The following is a 15,271-nucleotide window of genomic DNA, read 5'->3' on the forward strand; positions in this document are numbered from 1 at the left end:
CTCCAGTTAAAAAGACACAAAACGGATGTTACAATATATTTTTTTAATTTTTATAAATAACTTATCTGTTACAAAGACAGTTAACCCACCTAAATCACAAAACCATCAACTCAAGATATCCAAATTATGTTTTATTAATAAAACAGGTAAAAATTCATTTATCAATCTTCACAACTGCAGATGAAGCTGAAAAAGAACACTTTTTTTTTTAATAACATAATGCATTCAATTCAAGGACTTTGGATTTACTGATTACTTGGGATACTAATTTAATTCCCATGTTTAAAAAAATGCAAAGCCTTTAAAACAAAGGCATCTGTATATTTTCATAAACCACTTGTAAAATTGCTGTTAAAGATGTCCACCGGCAAATGTTTACAGTGGGTGACAGTCTACTTTGTCTCTCGCTACATTTAGGCTGAAATAGTATATCCACTTACCTTGGAGTAAGTCTCACTGAACATAACGGCACTTAATTCTGAGCAGATACATAATAACAGTTTTGCTGTTCATTGCTTCTTCCCACCTCAATCAGAGAGATGACATATCATTTATGCAGGAGAGCAAAAATAAAAAAAACATGATCTTGGTTTCAATTCAAAGTTTTCTAATCACCTGAATAGATTTCCTCATAAACAAGGACATAAAAAAAAAAAAAGAGAGAGATGCTTGGCATGGCTTCAAGTCTGCTTGTTTTCTATTTTCCAGGCTCTCTTTCAAATGATTCCAATTATTGCTATTTTCCACCAAATCGGGTTTTAAGAACTGGCTGTCAACAATGAGCATATTCATATTTTCTGCTATTTCTGTGTACTCAAATATGTTTCTCTCCCACCCAGTCCCAGTATTTTTTATTTCTGGAGAGTTTTAAAGATGCCCAGCAAATGAAGCACGCCTATCAGAGGCAGGTATGCTGGGGGGTGGGACTCAATTTCTCTTGTGCTTTTGTTTGCCATGCAGAATATTACGCCAGGTGTCACCCACCGTAAAAATCAGTGTCCTGAGTGAACTAGAAGCACAGACGTTTCCTGCATTTTTACAGGCTGCATCTGCAGGTCTTCACAGATTACCAGCATTTACAAGAGCAACATACAGAAGAGGCAGACAAGAGCTAGTTTGTGCATTGTCAAGAACGCTGTTTTAAGGCACGGCTTCTCTCAGATCAAAAACTTTTTTTTTTTTTAACACAAAGGGATCACAATCGTGCATAATCACTTAAAGGGGGAAAGAAAGTTAACAACAACTATTACACTATACATTAAGAAATACAAGAAATAATAAAAGGTGAAGAAAAGTCATTTAAAGAAGATTCTAGAACTATGTACAGTAGGAAAAGCCTTGGGGGTATTTCACGGAGACTATGGTACAGACAGAGCATGCAGTTTTCTTTTTTCATCTTCAGATGATTGGATGGATTTTTTTTTGTCTTCACAATGTGGAACTGCTTTCCAGAAGACAAGATGAAGAGTACCTCTACATTTCTGAAATTCTTCTATAATTCCTGGGCCCTCTGTGGCAGCAAATAGTTTCAATTTGTTCCTTTTTCATTTCTTCTGTGAATGTAGTGTTTTACTGAAAGCTTTACAAAAACAAAAAAAGCTATGAATCTAATTCCTTCCCCTGTCAAAATTCAGTAGTGACATCTGTGGAGAAAGGCTGTTGGGAACACCAAAGCACTGAACCTGGTGAGAGTTATTCTTACGGGCATCTAGTAATACTGTACATGTCAGGCAGCTGGCAACCAAGTTCTTTCAGGAGATCACCTTCCAGCCGGTGAAGTTCCAGCTGCCTGCAGCACAAGACTGAGGTATTATCTCTGTGTCATGACATTTAACATTACTAATAAACCTTGTCACGTGTTCAATTTTGCAAAATCCTATGCATACATGATTATTTATCCCAAGGAAATGACACAATAGTCAGCAATAGTTTACAGAAGATAAGTGAGCCTCCCTGGCTCAGAAATGCCTGGGCATCTCACACTGTTCGCAACGATTTAAGGCTGGGTGATTTAAAAAAGTACAAGCTGTACAATTCCACTGAGCTCCCTCATCTTCTTCAGTATCTGGAACAGTCTTTGGTGTTTTGACCACGGATTTTTGATCAGCTGAGGTGGGAGGGAAAAAAGAATGGTCAAATATGAATAGCTGAAGAAAATAAATGTATGTCCCCCCCTTTCCAATTTTTATTTAATAAACAAATTTATATAACCACCCATCTGACCCAAGCAGATTCTATGTAAGCAGCAGTGATTACATGTTAAAACTTTCAAATATTATTTCCACTACTGTGATTTTAAAGTCCAACTCATAATTCAAGAGCAAATAAATTACTATATATGCAAGGTGAGAAATATGCAAGTTCAAGAGCCATGGGAAAAAAAAAGAGTATGTAGGGCCCTTGACAAAGGATCTTGTTTGAAATGTACTGGGCATTCTTGTAGTAAAACAAATTGCTAGTACTTGACATATTTCCCTCTTTCTTTTCTTGGTTTTAGGTATTTGCCTCCCAGTTTTTCTAGCTTCAAAGTCATATGAAACTGTGCAGCATGCTAAAGGATTTGTTTTTTTTAATGGTTGTTTTAAAAGTGCCAAATCAAATGCTTTAAGATTTTATATCCCAAATTCTGAAAAAACATGAAAGGTCCCCACTTCCTTTGGGGAGAGGTGCAAAAGAAATGCTGGTGTACCCCTGGTTTGGAGAAATTGGGGGAAAGGCAATGCTTTTTCAAGAGGGTTGAGTTTTCTGTTAAGATCTATCTGTCTCTCATTTTCAGTCTTCCAAGAAAGACAGAGATAGATCAGAAAGAGAACATAGCACCATAAATACTAACAAAATACAGTCTTTGGGGAAAAAGAGTATGTATGCGCATCCCAAGATAATTTTTCAGTTCTTATATTTAAAATTAAAGAGAAATCAAATGTCCCAGCATGTGTGAATGCATAGCTCCTGTCTTTAAAAAATGGGATGATGCAAGAAAAAGAAAGAACAAACAAGAACAAGCACAGTAAATGAATATGATGGGTTAATATTTGTATGCTACAGACCTCCAACAGTTTTTTTACCAACAATAGATTACAAATATTATGAACTAAAATAAGTTAAATGATAAAGTTTGATATCAGTGATAATTTGAAAAGAAAAAAAATTACTAGCACTACCTTTGGGTTTTGGTGCCACAGGACCTAGAAATCCAATATTGTCATAAAAATTATGGATGGCACTGGGATTAAAATGTGGTCCTGAAAAAAAGAAGCATACATCATACAGAGCTAGGAGAAAAAAGGCAATTAAAACTGAAGCGGTGGGGTATTTATGGTTATTACTGGTAACATTGCATAGCTTTCCTTTGTTTTAAAAGAAAGTTCTGAGGCCATTTAATAAGATCAATCAGCTTTGTATATTCATATATGAGCCCATACCTACCATCTACATTATAATACAAAGGGGATGGGGGAGAAAATATTTATTTCAAAGAGAAAGATAATCAAGGTGACTTTAAGAGTTTTCACTAAAAAGTATAAAAATTTGTTCATAGATAAAATAGCCTAATTATTAACCTCACCCTAATTTTTTCCCCTCTGGGATTTTGCTGTAGTGTGGTAGAATTTCTAATAAAAACAGAGCAAATTTAAAACTGAGAATTAAGAATATAGACACAACAGTGGGTAACCCCATCCTGAGTATCTAGTCAGTGTATTATCTTATTTGAATTTAAGAAAGAATTATACTGATATTTGGTATTACTGTATTTTGAAATAATCAAAATACAGTAACACTAAGTTTTGCTTGGCCACATTCCAATTACTACAACGTATTAATTTCAATTTACTTTATTGCACTTTTAATATACCCAAAAGAGGAATTCTTTTAGTGATAAAGAGACTGGAAAAATGCAAATATTTGATCCATTTTTTCCAGGGATATATCTATGATTATGAAACAAGGAAATTACAAAGCGTATCCAACTGGTATCCTGTACATTATTCTGAAATAGTAAAAAGACCAATTTTAATTTGATTCGGACACAATTTAATTAACGTCTGATTTTTAGTAGGACTTTTTTTTAGAACATATATCCTCTTTCTCCTCCATCCCAAATTCTGAGGGTGCTTCAAAATGAAGGCTAAGCTAAGTCTCAGCACTGCATCTAAGTGCAGGGACTGAATTAGATCTCTGTGCACAATAGAATATGGCCACATATTAGTAATTTCTTTTTGTTAAGTTGTGCTAAGTTGTTTATTTTTCTCCCTCCTCAAATAAATGTGATTTTAAATTTTTACCACCCCCCCGAAAAAAAACCTGAAACAGAGGAAATAAAAGGTAACACAGCTAAGGATTTTCATTTTATTATAAAGCACCGTTAATTACATCAAATTGAATCCTTTCACTACAGAAGTGCTTTGGTGCTTCCAATTAGGAAGTCTACTATAGCACTGCTCTAAGGAAGCCACTTGTTAATTAATGCAACTCTTAAAGCAGCAGCAGCTTTTTCTTCAGTAGAGGTCTGAAAAAAATTGGTTATTTTGATAAAGCTTTGCTCTCTTGAAGCAAAAAGCATAGTAATTTTCAAAGTGTGCACAGTCCTCGAACCCTGCATACTAAAAGTTAAAAAGATTGCTCATATTTCTAATACAATACCTCTTGCTTGAAAAAGATCAATTTCTTTGGTTAGGCAATCTATGTCTATTTGAAGCTGTCTGTTACAACTTCTTAACTGTTGCATTTCTTCAAGCTGAAAAACACAATTATTAGTTTCATGGCTATAATAACAAGACATAGTTATTGGTTGATGATGGTATCATTAGAATTATATAATCATTTTAATAGTTTTAAGCAGTTTAGACAACCTTTCAGGTATGCTGAAAACCAATTAAATATTTGGAAATCAAATTAATGACTACCTAGATCACATAATCATAATCTTATATACCGAAATAAATTTTAGTTTTTAATAAATGAAAGCTCCAGAAAAAAATAAAGCTAGATAAAAGACATATTACCTAGGAATAATTATATCAAGAACAGGCTTGATAATGACAGAGGTAAGACAGTTTAAGCAAAAATGACTGAAAAACTGCTCCATATGACTTAATTTTCTTGAATCTATTTTCTGAATATTACCATATTTCTCAATTAGTAGTTGCTCACCATGTATCCTGCAGATTGTATGCTTAAAAACTGCTCTTTTGATTTGTTTTATATTAATTTTATGGTAATACTGGATTATTCTGTATCTTCAGAAATGATGACTTACTGAAGGAATTTGGGAAGCAGAATTTGATCTTTTCAGCCGCCTTCGTGTTAGATTATTCTCCATTTCATTGACTTCTGATTTTAGTTTATCCAGCTTTTTCTTTTGAATCTCAAGTTCTCGTTGAAGCCGTTCCATCCTAGCCTTCTGATGTACTAGTAAAGCTGAAGAACATTAAGATACCATCTTAACCAATTTAATGTTCTCTTCACAGCATTTGTTTTAACCCAGTGCAGTCCTAGGACAAACAATTATATGATAATTTCCCAGTTTGTCCAATATGAAATATAGGGACACATAAATAATGACTTACAAAAACCATAAAAACCAAGCTTATAACAATCTAATTATTATAATTTCAAAGTGCATTATTAAATTAATCAATATATAAAATTTAAACTTTGCTGGCTTTGGCTTCCTTAGTTAATTTTCTAATCTATAAAGAACAAGCTTCCATATAGTCTTATTCACCAAATTATAGCCCACTCCCTTTCCTATTTTATTTATTAATTTATATGTCATTTCAATTATTATCAACTACAGATGGTTTACATCTCCTATTTTCTCAATTAAGAATTATACATAAATAATGATAAACCACAATCTGAATCATAATTCTAAATCAAAAATTCTGTTGAAAATAAATATCACACTACAAAAGGAATAGGACATCTGCCCTTAAGGCTTGCTGAAAAAAAAAATTGTTTCCTAAAACTTCCTAAAACCCAGCAGGATTGGAGTAAGAGTATCTCAGTGGGATCTCAGCTGTTCTAAAGAAGAGAAGAGGTGATTGAGAAGACCTGAGGGGACATTGATGAAATGGCTTGAAGGGAGCCCCCTTCTGCTTTTCTTATTGTAGATGAAAATAGTTGTGAGAAGGTGGTCTTGGTGATAACCACATATATGCTATGAAGTTTCTTCATCTCTTGTCTCTCTAAACAGTCCACATCTTCTACCCACCATTTCAGTTTTCACTCTCCAATGCCCATTACAAATCCTAACTGATTATTCTTCCCAATCAGTTTCTCTCTGCCAGCAGGAACCAACTAGAACCTTATCCTAGTTATCCAAACATTTGTGATCAATTTCTCCTAAGCTTTCTCAAAGTAGATTATGACCTTATCATGTCAACAAAATGAAACAAAAACTAAACCCTAACTGTATCTCAAATTCTTTCATATTATTGTAGTAGTAAGAAAGGTGGTTAGAGCTACAAATAGGATAGTGCTGATGAATCTCTCAGAGCTTGTTTTACCTCATTACATTAAAAAACACCCTACTTTTGTGAATTTTTAATGAAAATTTATAGTCCTCTTTATAAGAAACATAAAAACAAAGAAATTTCTTACATCTATGTTTAATTATTTTCAAATAATTGCTTCAGTTTAATCTGCTTGTAGCTTAAAGCTCAACATTTTAACAAAGAAAGTAAAGCTTTGGGAACCACATCTTAATTAAAAGCACTATGAGGTCTTTTGAAAATTGACCGAAAACTGGATTAGCCTAAATGCTGAAACAGCACTGATGTAAATGCAATTGAATGAAATGTATTTTAAGCAATCCAACAGATTATTAACTAGATACCCCTTCCTCTTAGGGGAATCTAGATAAGCTGATCATCAACACAAGAGTGCCTCAGAATGGATGCAAACTCCAAATTTCAAAGAATGAAAAATTGGATGCTATTGACAGACAACAGGAAGGTTTTGATGGTCTAAAATCCTGGGAACAAGGTGGCAGGCTTCACCAGGAACATGAGATGGATATCTGCAGTCTAACACAAACTAGCATACACTCCAGCTTTCCAAGCAAACCTTTACTCCATGAACCACAGAAAATAATGACAAAGGTATCCCCTGAGGCAGGAAGAATAACCATCCAGGGCTGAGACAACTCCTCTGGCCAATGATATAAACATGAAACAATAACTTTCTAATGTTCATTATTCTGTGTGCAAACATTACAAAACCTACCTGATTCTATACAGCAGCAAAAGAGTGGCAGAGGTGGGCCAAATTACAACCAATCTGCTTTCCTACATACTGAAGAAATTTTGGATCTCATCTCACCTATAGAGCATGAGTCATACTATTCAACCACAGACTTGAATTACATCACCAACTACCCCTTCTGACAATAAACAAGTTTTATTCAGCTACTGACAGGGAATATAACCGGATGCAATAAAATGTCAAATGGAGATTTGTTGGAATTCCTTTTCAAGTTCAACATCATAACATTCCAAGAGACATGGTTAACCACTGGTAATGAAGATATTCAAGGGGGGTGCGATTGGCTCAGTGGTTAAAGATGCTGAGTTTGTCAGCTGAAAAGCTGACAGCCCAAGTTTGAAACCGGAGTGCCATGAAGGCGGGTGAGCTCATGTTATTTGCCCTAGAACTCCTGCCCACCTAGCAGTTCAAAAGCATGCAAATGCAAGTAGATAAATAGGTACCACTTCAATGGGAAGGTAACAGCATTCCATGCACCTCAGCATATAGTCATGTTGGCCACATGATCACAGAAGAGTCTTCGGACAATGCTGGGTCTTTTGGCTAAGAAACGGAGATGAGCATTGTTCCCTAGAGTCAGAATTAACTGGACAGGGGATACTTTTACTTTACCTTTAATGAAGATATTCACCTACCAGGCTTCAAATCATGGCATACAACAGCATGCAAATTTAGGAGCGAGCCCCAAGGAGATTATGTTTAAGAGAGTTAGGCTGGCAAACAACTTTTCATTATACTTTCCATAAACGAAAAAGAAAACAAGGAAGATCCTCCCATCCATTACAGACTGAAATGCCTTACTGATATAACAGCAAAAATGCAAAACATCTCTTGAAGAAAGCAAAAGAATGGCAAGTGAGAAGAATATATTAGCAGAAGTATAGGCCACATTCAGAGTTGGGACTCGACAATAGATCATTGATTTATTCTATACCAGGGGTGTCAAACTGGCGGCCTGCAGGCCGGATGTATCACACGCAGGCCATGCCCACTCCAACTCCGTGAATGGGGAAAATGTCACGAAACATCACATCATGATGCGGCGAGTTAAGACACCCATATTCTGTACCATATTATTACCAAATGCACAACAAATTGCAAATATGTTTACATATTTCATACATCTCAGTGCTGCATTAGATTCCATAAATAGAGACATCTTATTGCCAAGCTACATATGGAACCTAGATTTCTATACCTGGTGAAGGCCCTCTACAAATACATACCTGAAAGTCCATGCTGGAATAAATGGCTCTCTCACCCAGAGTATCCACTTATAAAAGTATTAGACAAGAATCTACTTTGGCCCCAAGTTAAACAACAAAGTTTTTAAAACTTTATATTAACAACATCCCAGAATTCCTCCATTCTACAGATGTTCACATGCCAAAGAACTTTAAAAGGCACATCAATATCCTTTTGTATGCAGATGACATGGTTCTGATAGCATAGTTCCAAGCATGCCTGAAAAGATTGATGGGGAAATTTGGTTCCTACTGCACTTCTATTTTTTTTTTTTAATATTAATAAACCCAAAGTAATGGTTTTTGGAAAAAGATGGCCCAAACACAATTGGCATTTAGAAGAAGAACCTATAAAGCAAATAGACTCCTTCTCACACATAGGAATATTTTTTATAAATACAGGGTCTTGGGCCAACCACTTCAAACATTTTTTTATAAAAGCAACAACAATCTCAAAGCTACTAAATAAATTACTTGGTCACAACCGTCAAAGCTCTCTGCTCCTCATTTTAAAGGTCCACAAGACAAAACTTGTACCAACATTAACAGGTATTGGTACAGATCTGTGGGCCTATTGAGTGCCTCTATTATTTGAGCAAGCACACTTTTTAAGTACGGTTGTAGGGACCAACAAGAATACACCTGCTTTAGCAGTAAGAGCTGAAACAGATACTCAGTTAATTTGTGGTCTAACAGCAATTAAAGCCTTTAATTATTAGCTGACAATTCTCTCAATGGAGCCCAACAACTATCAAAAATATGCCAGAACAGATGGACTTACTACAACATACCATATGGATCAATCAATTTCTCCAAATCATCTCGCATTACGGCTTATTATCTATCCTCAGTCAGACAAGGCCAAGACAATATTCAGACAAAGAGTTTTGGATATTAAGGCCCTGATTTTGAATCACTTGCAAACACCAGGTTGTTGCAATGGTTGGTGAAAAAATAAAATGGCCTTCTAAATAGAAAAATATGTGACACTGGATTTCATTCAGTATCATAAGACAGTCCTTACCAGAGCAAGAGTCAATGGCCAAACACAGATAATTCCACCAAGTGACATATTTTGAGAGAATATGTACTTGAGGACCATCAGAAATAGAATACATTCCAATGTCCTAGTCAATTGTCATTTATATCCCTCAGACATTGGGATCGTAACAAAGAGAAAAAGAGAAATTTTCATTAAAACTATTATGTTTATAGTCAGTGCTGTCTAACAGAGAATACGTTTTATAAATCACAGTGAAGTTGCATGCAAAGATAATGATACACTGTTTTTGAACTTTAATATTCATTTTATTATACATCTCTGCATTCTATGTGCAAAATGCTTTGACCTTGGTACGGTTTACATCCTGAAAACCTATTCAAGGTTCAAAGCAGTACAAATGCATGTCAGGAAGTATTGTTCTCAGCATTCCAAACACTTTGATTGGGCTGCTGTCTTACTGTTTATTATTGGGTTAAACTTGTATGTATAATTTTTCTTCCAATTTAAGCAATTAACAGCACATTTAGGCTGGATAAGGTAACATGGAATCAGAGTATTCCTAGGAAAGCAGCAATTAAGCACATGATCAGATAGAAGATTGGTACAGGATCCAAACTGGGTCAGTCTAGCAGAGAGAAGTTCCCTGAAGAAGGGTTACAGCATGAGTCCAAAAGCTCAGAAGACAAAATCTATGGTCCTGGTAATCCTGCAGCATTATCCTGGGACATGTACATTTGCCTTCATTCGTAAGATTGGTATAAGTGCATGAACTACTGTACCTCACAGAGAAGGACTGATAATCCAAGTTGTATAAACTCAACAAGTAAAATGTTGATTGGCATGGATATATACTGTCTCTATAGTTGTCATTTGTAATATTGAAGTTAAACTTCTGAGGATAAAATACTCAGAATGTGGATGACTGTACTCTGTGCATGTCCTTGTCACTTAGTGCAACAAAAATGTTATGCAGTCAAGAAACTCCCACAAATCTTTCTTTCCTCTACTTTTCATAGTCAGCAACTACCTTTACGTGCAGCAAAAAGCAGCAATTTGCATTTGCTGAATTTGATCCCTGACAGGCAATTTACCAAAAGAATAAATAAACAAAGCCAATTACAATCTTGCTAAGTAGATTAAGTGAAATGCCTACCTACATAAAGACTAGCCTCTTTTCCTTAATTGAATATACCAAGGAATTTTGTAAGAGTGAAAGAAACTACAATGACCTCCAGGCTGTCTGCCTTGTTCATCTTAATCTAGGTGCCTGTTTATTTTTAGGCTGAGACCAATAAATGTAAAAAATGTGAATGAAGGCAATCCTGCAAAAGATTATTAATTTATTATATCCCACACTTCTTTCAGAAACAAACTGGCTTTTATATAACACTAACTCTTCCAGTTTTTCTGGCAACCAAACCTTGTTAGAGAAAGAATGACTAGCCCAAAATCACCCAATGAATTTCCATGATTTATGGTGGCCTGGAATCTGGGTCTAACAATTGATGACTGTATCATATTGATTCTCAGTTAAACAGATGAGCTTTTCTATTCTGTTGATGTGAATTAGGATCTCAAGAAAAGCTGAGGTAAAAGGGGATATATTTCTGATTATAATTCACACTAATTTTTCACCTTTTCTTTCCTTTGATATTCTCAAAAACTGTTTTGAAGGTAATCATCTTGACTCATTATCCTGCAAATTACTTTTCAGCAGTTACCACAGCTTATTACCCTCAAAATCAATAAACCACACTAGACTTAATGTGATAAATTAAATAACTGATAAAACTGAAATTTCCTGGCCATTTCAGATGCTTAAACTTTTGGTTTACAATTTTGGGCATGCTAACATTGAAGGAGGGACCTTTCTAAAAACTGACCAATGGCTACAGGCATTTGCCTTGGAATGGTCCCAAGCCAAAGCATAATACAGGTAGTTCTCAGTTAGAAATGATAATTCGGACCAATTTCCACCCCTAAGTAATGTGGTAGAGTAAAGCATGCCATCACATGAATGTGCAGCTTAGTGACAGCAGTCCTGCAACATCATTAAGCATAGTATGATGTGGTCACCATTTTTGACCTCTTTTTAGCTTCCTTACTGACTTTGTCAGAAGCTAGCAGTGAAGGTCCCAAGTGGTGATGACATGATGCTGTGACATTGTCATTGCGAGTTGGTCACCAAGCATCTGAATCACTATCACATGACCACAGGGATGCTGCATCAGCCAGAACTTTGAGCAGAGTTGTAAGTACCACTCATTTAGCACCATCAATGGGTTACTGAACAAGCGTTTATTAGATGAGGATCACCTGTATAGCATTTACATGCAGGGATCTGCAGAACTGCTTCACACATTGATGACTATGTCAATATTTAAAAAGATGAAAAATACACAGAAATAAAGCAAGGAAAAAGAAAATGGAGAGGGAACATCAAATGAAAATGCTGCCAATGAACTCAAGCACAGGGACTTAAAAAGACGTTAAGTAAGACTCTCTAAACAAACATGTATAGTATTGGTCTAATAAAAATAAACCTGACTGGGATATAGTACTAAGGTAGCATTGACTGCCCTTATTGATAATCTGTGGCAGGAGAAAGACAGAGGTGGTGCATCTATCCTGGCCATCTGAATCTCAGTCATCTGGTACAACAGGCACAATGTATGAAATATGTGGGGCCTATGATAATATTTTTAAAAGCTTAAATAAAAATATGCCAAGGAATCAATGACATAAACTTCCATCTAGTGATGCTTGTAAATAAATATAAATTGATGCTTAAATTGAAAATAACATATATCTTATTTTTTTTCATTATGTTTTATTCATAAAACAGAGCCACAATTTGGCAAATTTAGATTAAACAAATATAAAATTTATTAGGATATAGTTGTGTCTGAGTCTTTCTCTCTGTGTGTGGGTGATAGTCAATATTGTAAATCAAAATCTTCACATATACTAGGGTGGATAAATCAATTTCATAATCTTAATCTGGTCTGATTTGATTTTATTGGAAATAAATGTTCTATAAATATAGAATAGGAATAGAAATAATGAAAAATGCAATTTATCTTTTCCAGAAATTATGAACAGGCTCTCCTCTGTTATCTGTTCTACCCACCAACCTCTTTAATTATTTATAGGTTTTTCTCTGAGAATATTAACAAAAGCATTTTTAGTTCTAGAGTATTAAAGTTATAATTTCTATATTTCTTGATTACTGTACTTGAACTGATAATATACATCTGTGTCAACATACTAGTGTTTTTTTTTCTAAATCTCTTTGTTATAAAGACTTAAAATAAATGAATAAGTAAGTTGGACATAATGGACTAAAGCAGCAAGGCAGAAATGGCAATAATTCACACTAAAGCATTACCTTGTGTATAGGCTGCATCGTCAGACCCCATGCTCAATTTTCGTGCTTCATTAATCCTATCGACATGTGCTAAAACAGGGTCATTAAGGTGTTGGATACTTTCTGTTTCTGCAAAGTGTTCAGGAAGGTTTAGAAGGTTTGTAGGTTCAAAGGTTGGGGATACCACACCTGGTGAAACTGCAGGGGGTTTATTTGGAGAAACAGTAATTTTAAAAGTGTATTTTGTATTAGGCTGAGTAACCACTACTCGAGGAGAAGTGGCAGAAGCATTGTTTCCAATTGTTCTGCTTTTGGGAGGGTGGTGGTGAATAAAGGCAGGTCCCATGCTAACTTGACCAGACATATTCCTAGATGTGCCCGTCACTCCTGGATTTGTTGATATGAAGAGTGTGGGCTGATTCCGTACAAGTTGTTCATCACCTGAAGCAGCATTGGCAGAAATGTAGACCTTTGGCTGACTTCGTGTAATTATTTCATCAGTATTTGGTGGACTGGCAGCTATGTAAACAGTGGGTTGACTTCTGCTTAAAGTCTGGCTGTTGCTGGAAGAGGAATTTGTGGATGAGCGGGGACCTGTAGGACGAAGTTTTGATGAACTGTTTCTTTGCGGTGGTTCAAGTTTTATTTCAATTTGGTTTTTACGAGGTCCTGTTGATATATTTTGGATATTATATTGGCTCTGGGTTGAAGATGACTGTGAGCCACCAGATGAATGAACTATGGGTGCTTGGGGAGTTGTAGGAGAACTTATAGGCATATACACATGAGAGGTCTGATGGCCTTGCTGATTTGACTGAGTTGACTGTTGTGATGAGGTATGTGTCAAGGAACTGGTTGTGGGCATAGTTGACCAGGGGTTTGAATGTGAAGGCTGATAGTTTTGTTGAGAATGCATAGGATTGAACTGAGACATCCAGGCTGGATTTTGCTGATTATGGCGAGTTGTACCACTTGGATTTGTGATATAAGGTCTAATGTAGATAGAATTGCCTTGTGGACTGTTTATTGGAGGTACACCATGTATGTGCAAAGATGTTGGGGTGTTCCGACCAGGCTGAATATTTGGGGCTAAAGTTACCATAATGGGGTTAAATCTAGGTATTTGCTGAGCCAAACCAGAAGATCCTTTACTGCCCAAGTGAAATCCAAAATGTTGTCCTGAATTGGAAGTACTAGGAGTATTAGATATGCCAAAGAATCCCTGTGGAACTTGGACTGGAGCAGTCTGTGGTTCCGGATGACACAATTCGCTGTTGGACAAGCTGGTCTGAAGGTGTCCATCACTAATACTATGAGTTAAAGTCCTACTTCCATTCATTCTACTTCCTTCTCTTCCATGGAGATTCACATTCTGTGATTGCAAATCCAAATTAAGGGATGTCATGTGATTTCGCAGATTAGAAATTCCAGAATCATCTGAAAAACCAATGTCTCCTTCACCGTAGAGATATTTTGTGCTCTCTTTAGAGAGAACTGCACAACAGGCATCCAAGTTATTATTATTCTGTAACAAATTTAAAAACAGGCATCAGTAGAACTCCTATAATTTTGTCAGTCATTCAAGAACTTAAAAAAATACAAGCTTTTTGACATGTAAATCTATTTGAAAATAGGTAAAATAGGGTTAAGGAAAGCTCAGAAGAGAAACAATAAAATAGTATGCATCTGGGTTACAGCTAAAGAAAGATTGAAATACTATAGCTTCAAATATTGTACTGTCTTGGGAATTAATAATATTGAACTCAATTAGCCTTCTTTCCTTCCTGTATATGTGAGGGTGTATGCATGTGTCAACTCCCTGCAGTAGTCTTGCAACATTTAGTAGTGATTTGCCTTTGCCTTCTTCCTAAATCTGAGAATGGCTACTCAAAGTCCCTTAGTTGGCTTCATACCTAAGCAGGACCAGAATTCATGGCCTCCTGGTTTGTGCCTGATGCCTTAACCACTACACTAAACTGTAGTTTAGGGAGAAGACTATAGTAAAGGGATGAATATAACAAAGTATATCTTTATTGCAGCTAATTATGTTCACCAATCTTCTCATTAAATCTTACTGCTAGAAAGATCCTTAATGGCATTTGGGTTTGGATTAAATGCATACTTATTTTGAGTTTAATCTCAATTTCATTTCAAAAGTTATCTCCATATTTTCTCACATAGAAAGTATTTTTATCAAGTATTACACTACTTTTTTTAATGTAAGTAAAAATGAGAAATTAGCACCAGTACCTGAAAGGTCTTAAATTTACAGGGTATTTGTGTATAAGTCCACAAAGATTTAACGATGTAAGTTAATTTGAGGAAAAATTAAATGTGTTGATTTTTAAATATAGAATGACCTAGTAATAAAAATAGAAAAAAGACACAAAA

The 15,271-nt window shown here is 35.4% G+C and overlaps 1 protein-coding gene across 1 annotated transcript in view; it reads right to left on the reverse strand.

Annotated features, from left to right (window-relative positions):
• Positions 1-28: 28 nt before the first annotated feature.
• Positions 29-15,271, reverse strand: part of TAB2 (TGF-beta activated kinase 1 (MAP3K7) binding protein 2) — a 45,559-nt gene continuing 30,316 nt past the window's right edge. Inside the window, exons 3-7 of the mRNA XM_026666236.2 lie at positions 12,902-14,405; positions 5,258-5,418; positions 4,642-4,735; positions 3,162-3,242; positions 29-2,107 (exon numbers count right to left, since the gene is read on the reverse strand). Of these exons, the coding sequence (XP_026522021.1) occupies positions 1,959-2,107; positions 3,162-3,242; positions 4,642-4,735; positions 5,258-5,418; positions 12,902-14,405 (1,989 nt within the window). The 3' untranslated portion in view covers positions 29-1,958. The remainder of the gene's footprint in view (positions 2,108-3,161; positions 3,243-4,641; positions 4,736-5,257; positions 5,419-12,901; positions 14,406-15,271) is intronic.

This window comes from Notechis scutatus, chromosome 1 (assembly GCF_049901735.1).
Source record: "Notechis scutatus isolate UNSWTSFEM ecotype Mainland chromosome 1, rNotScu1.2, whole genome shotgun sequence".
NCBI lineage: Eukaryota > Metazoa > Chordata > Lepidosauria > Squamata > Elapidae > Notechis > Notechis scutatus.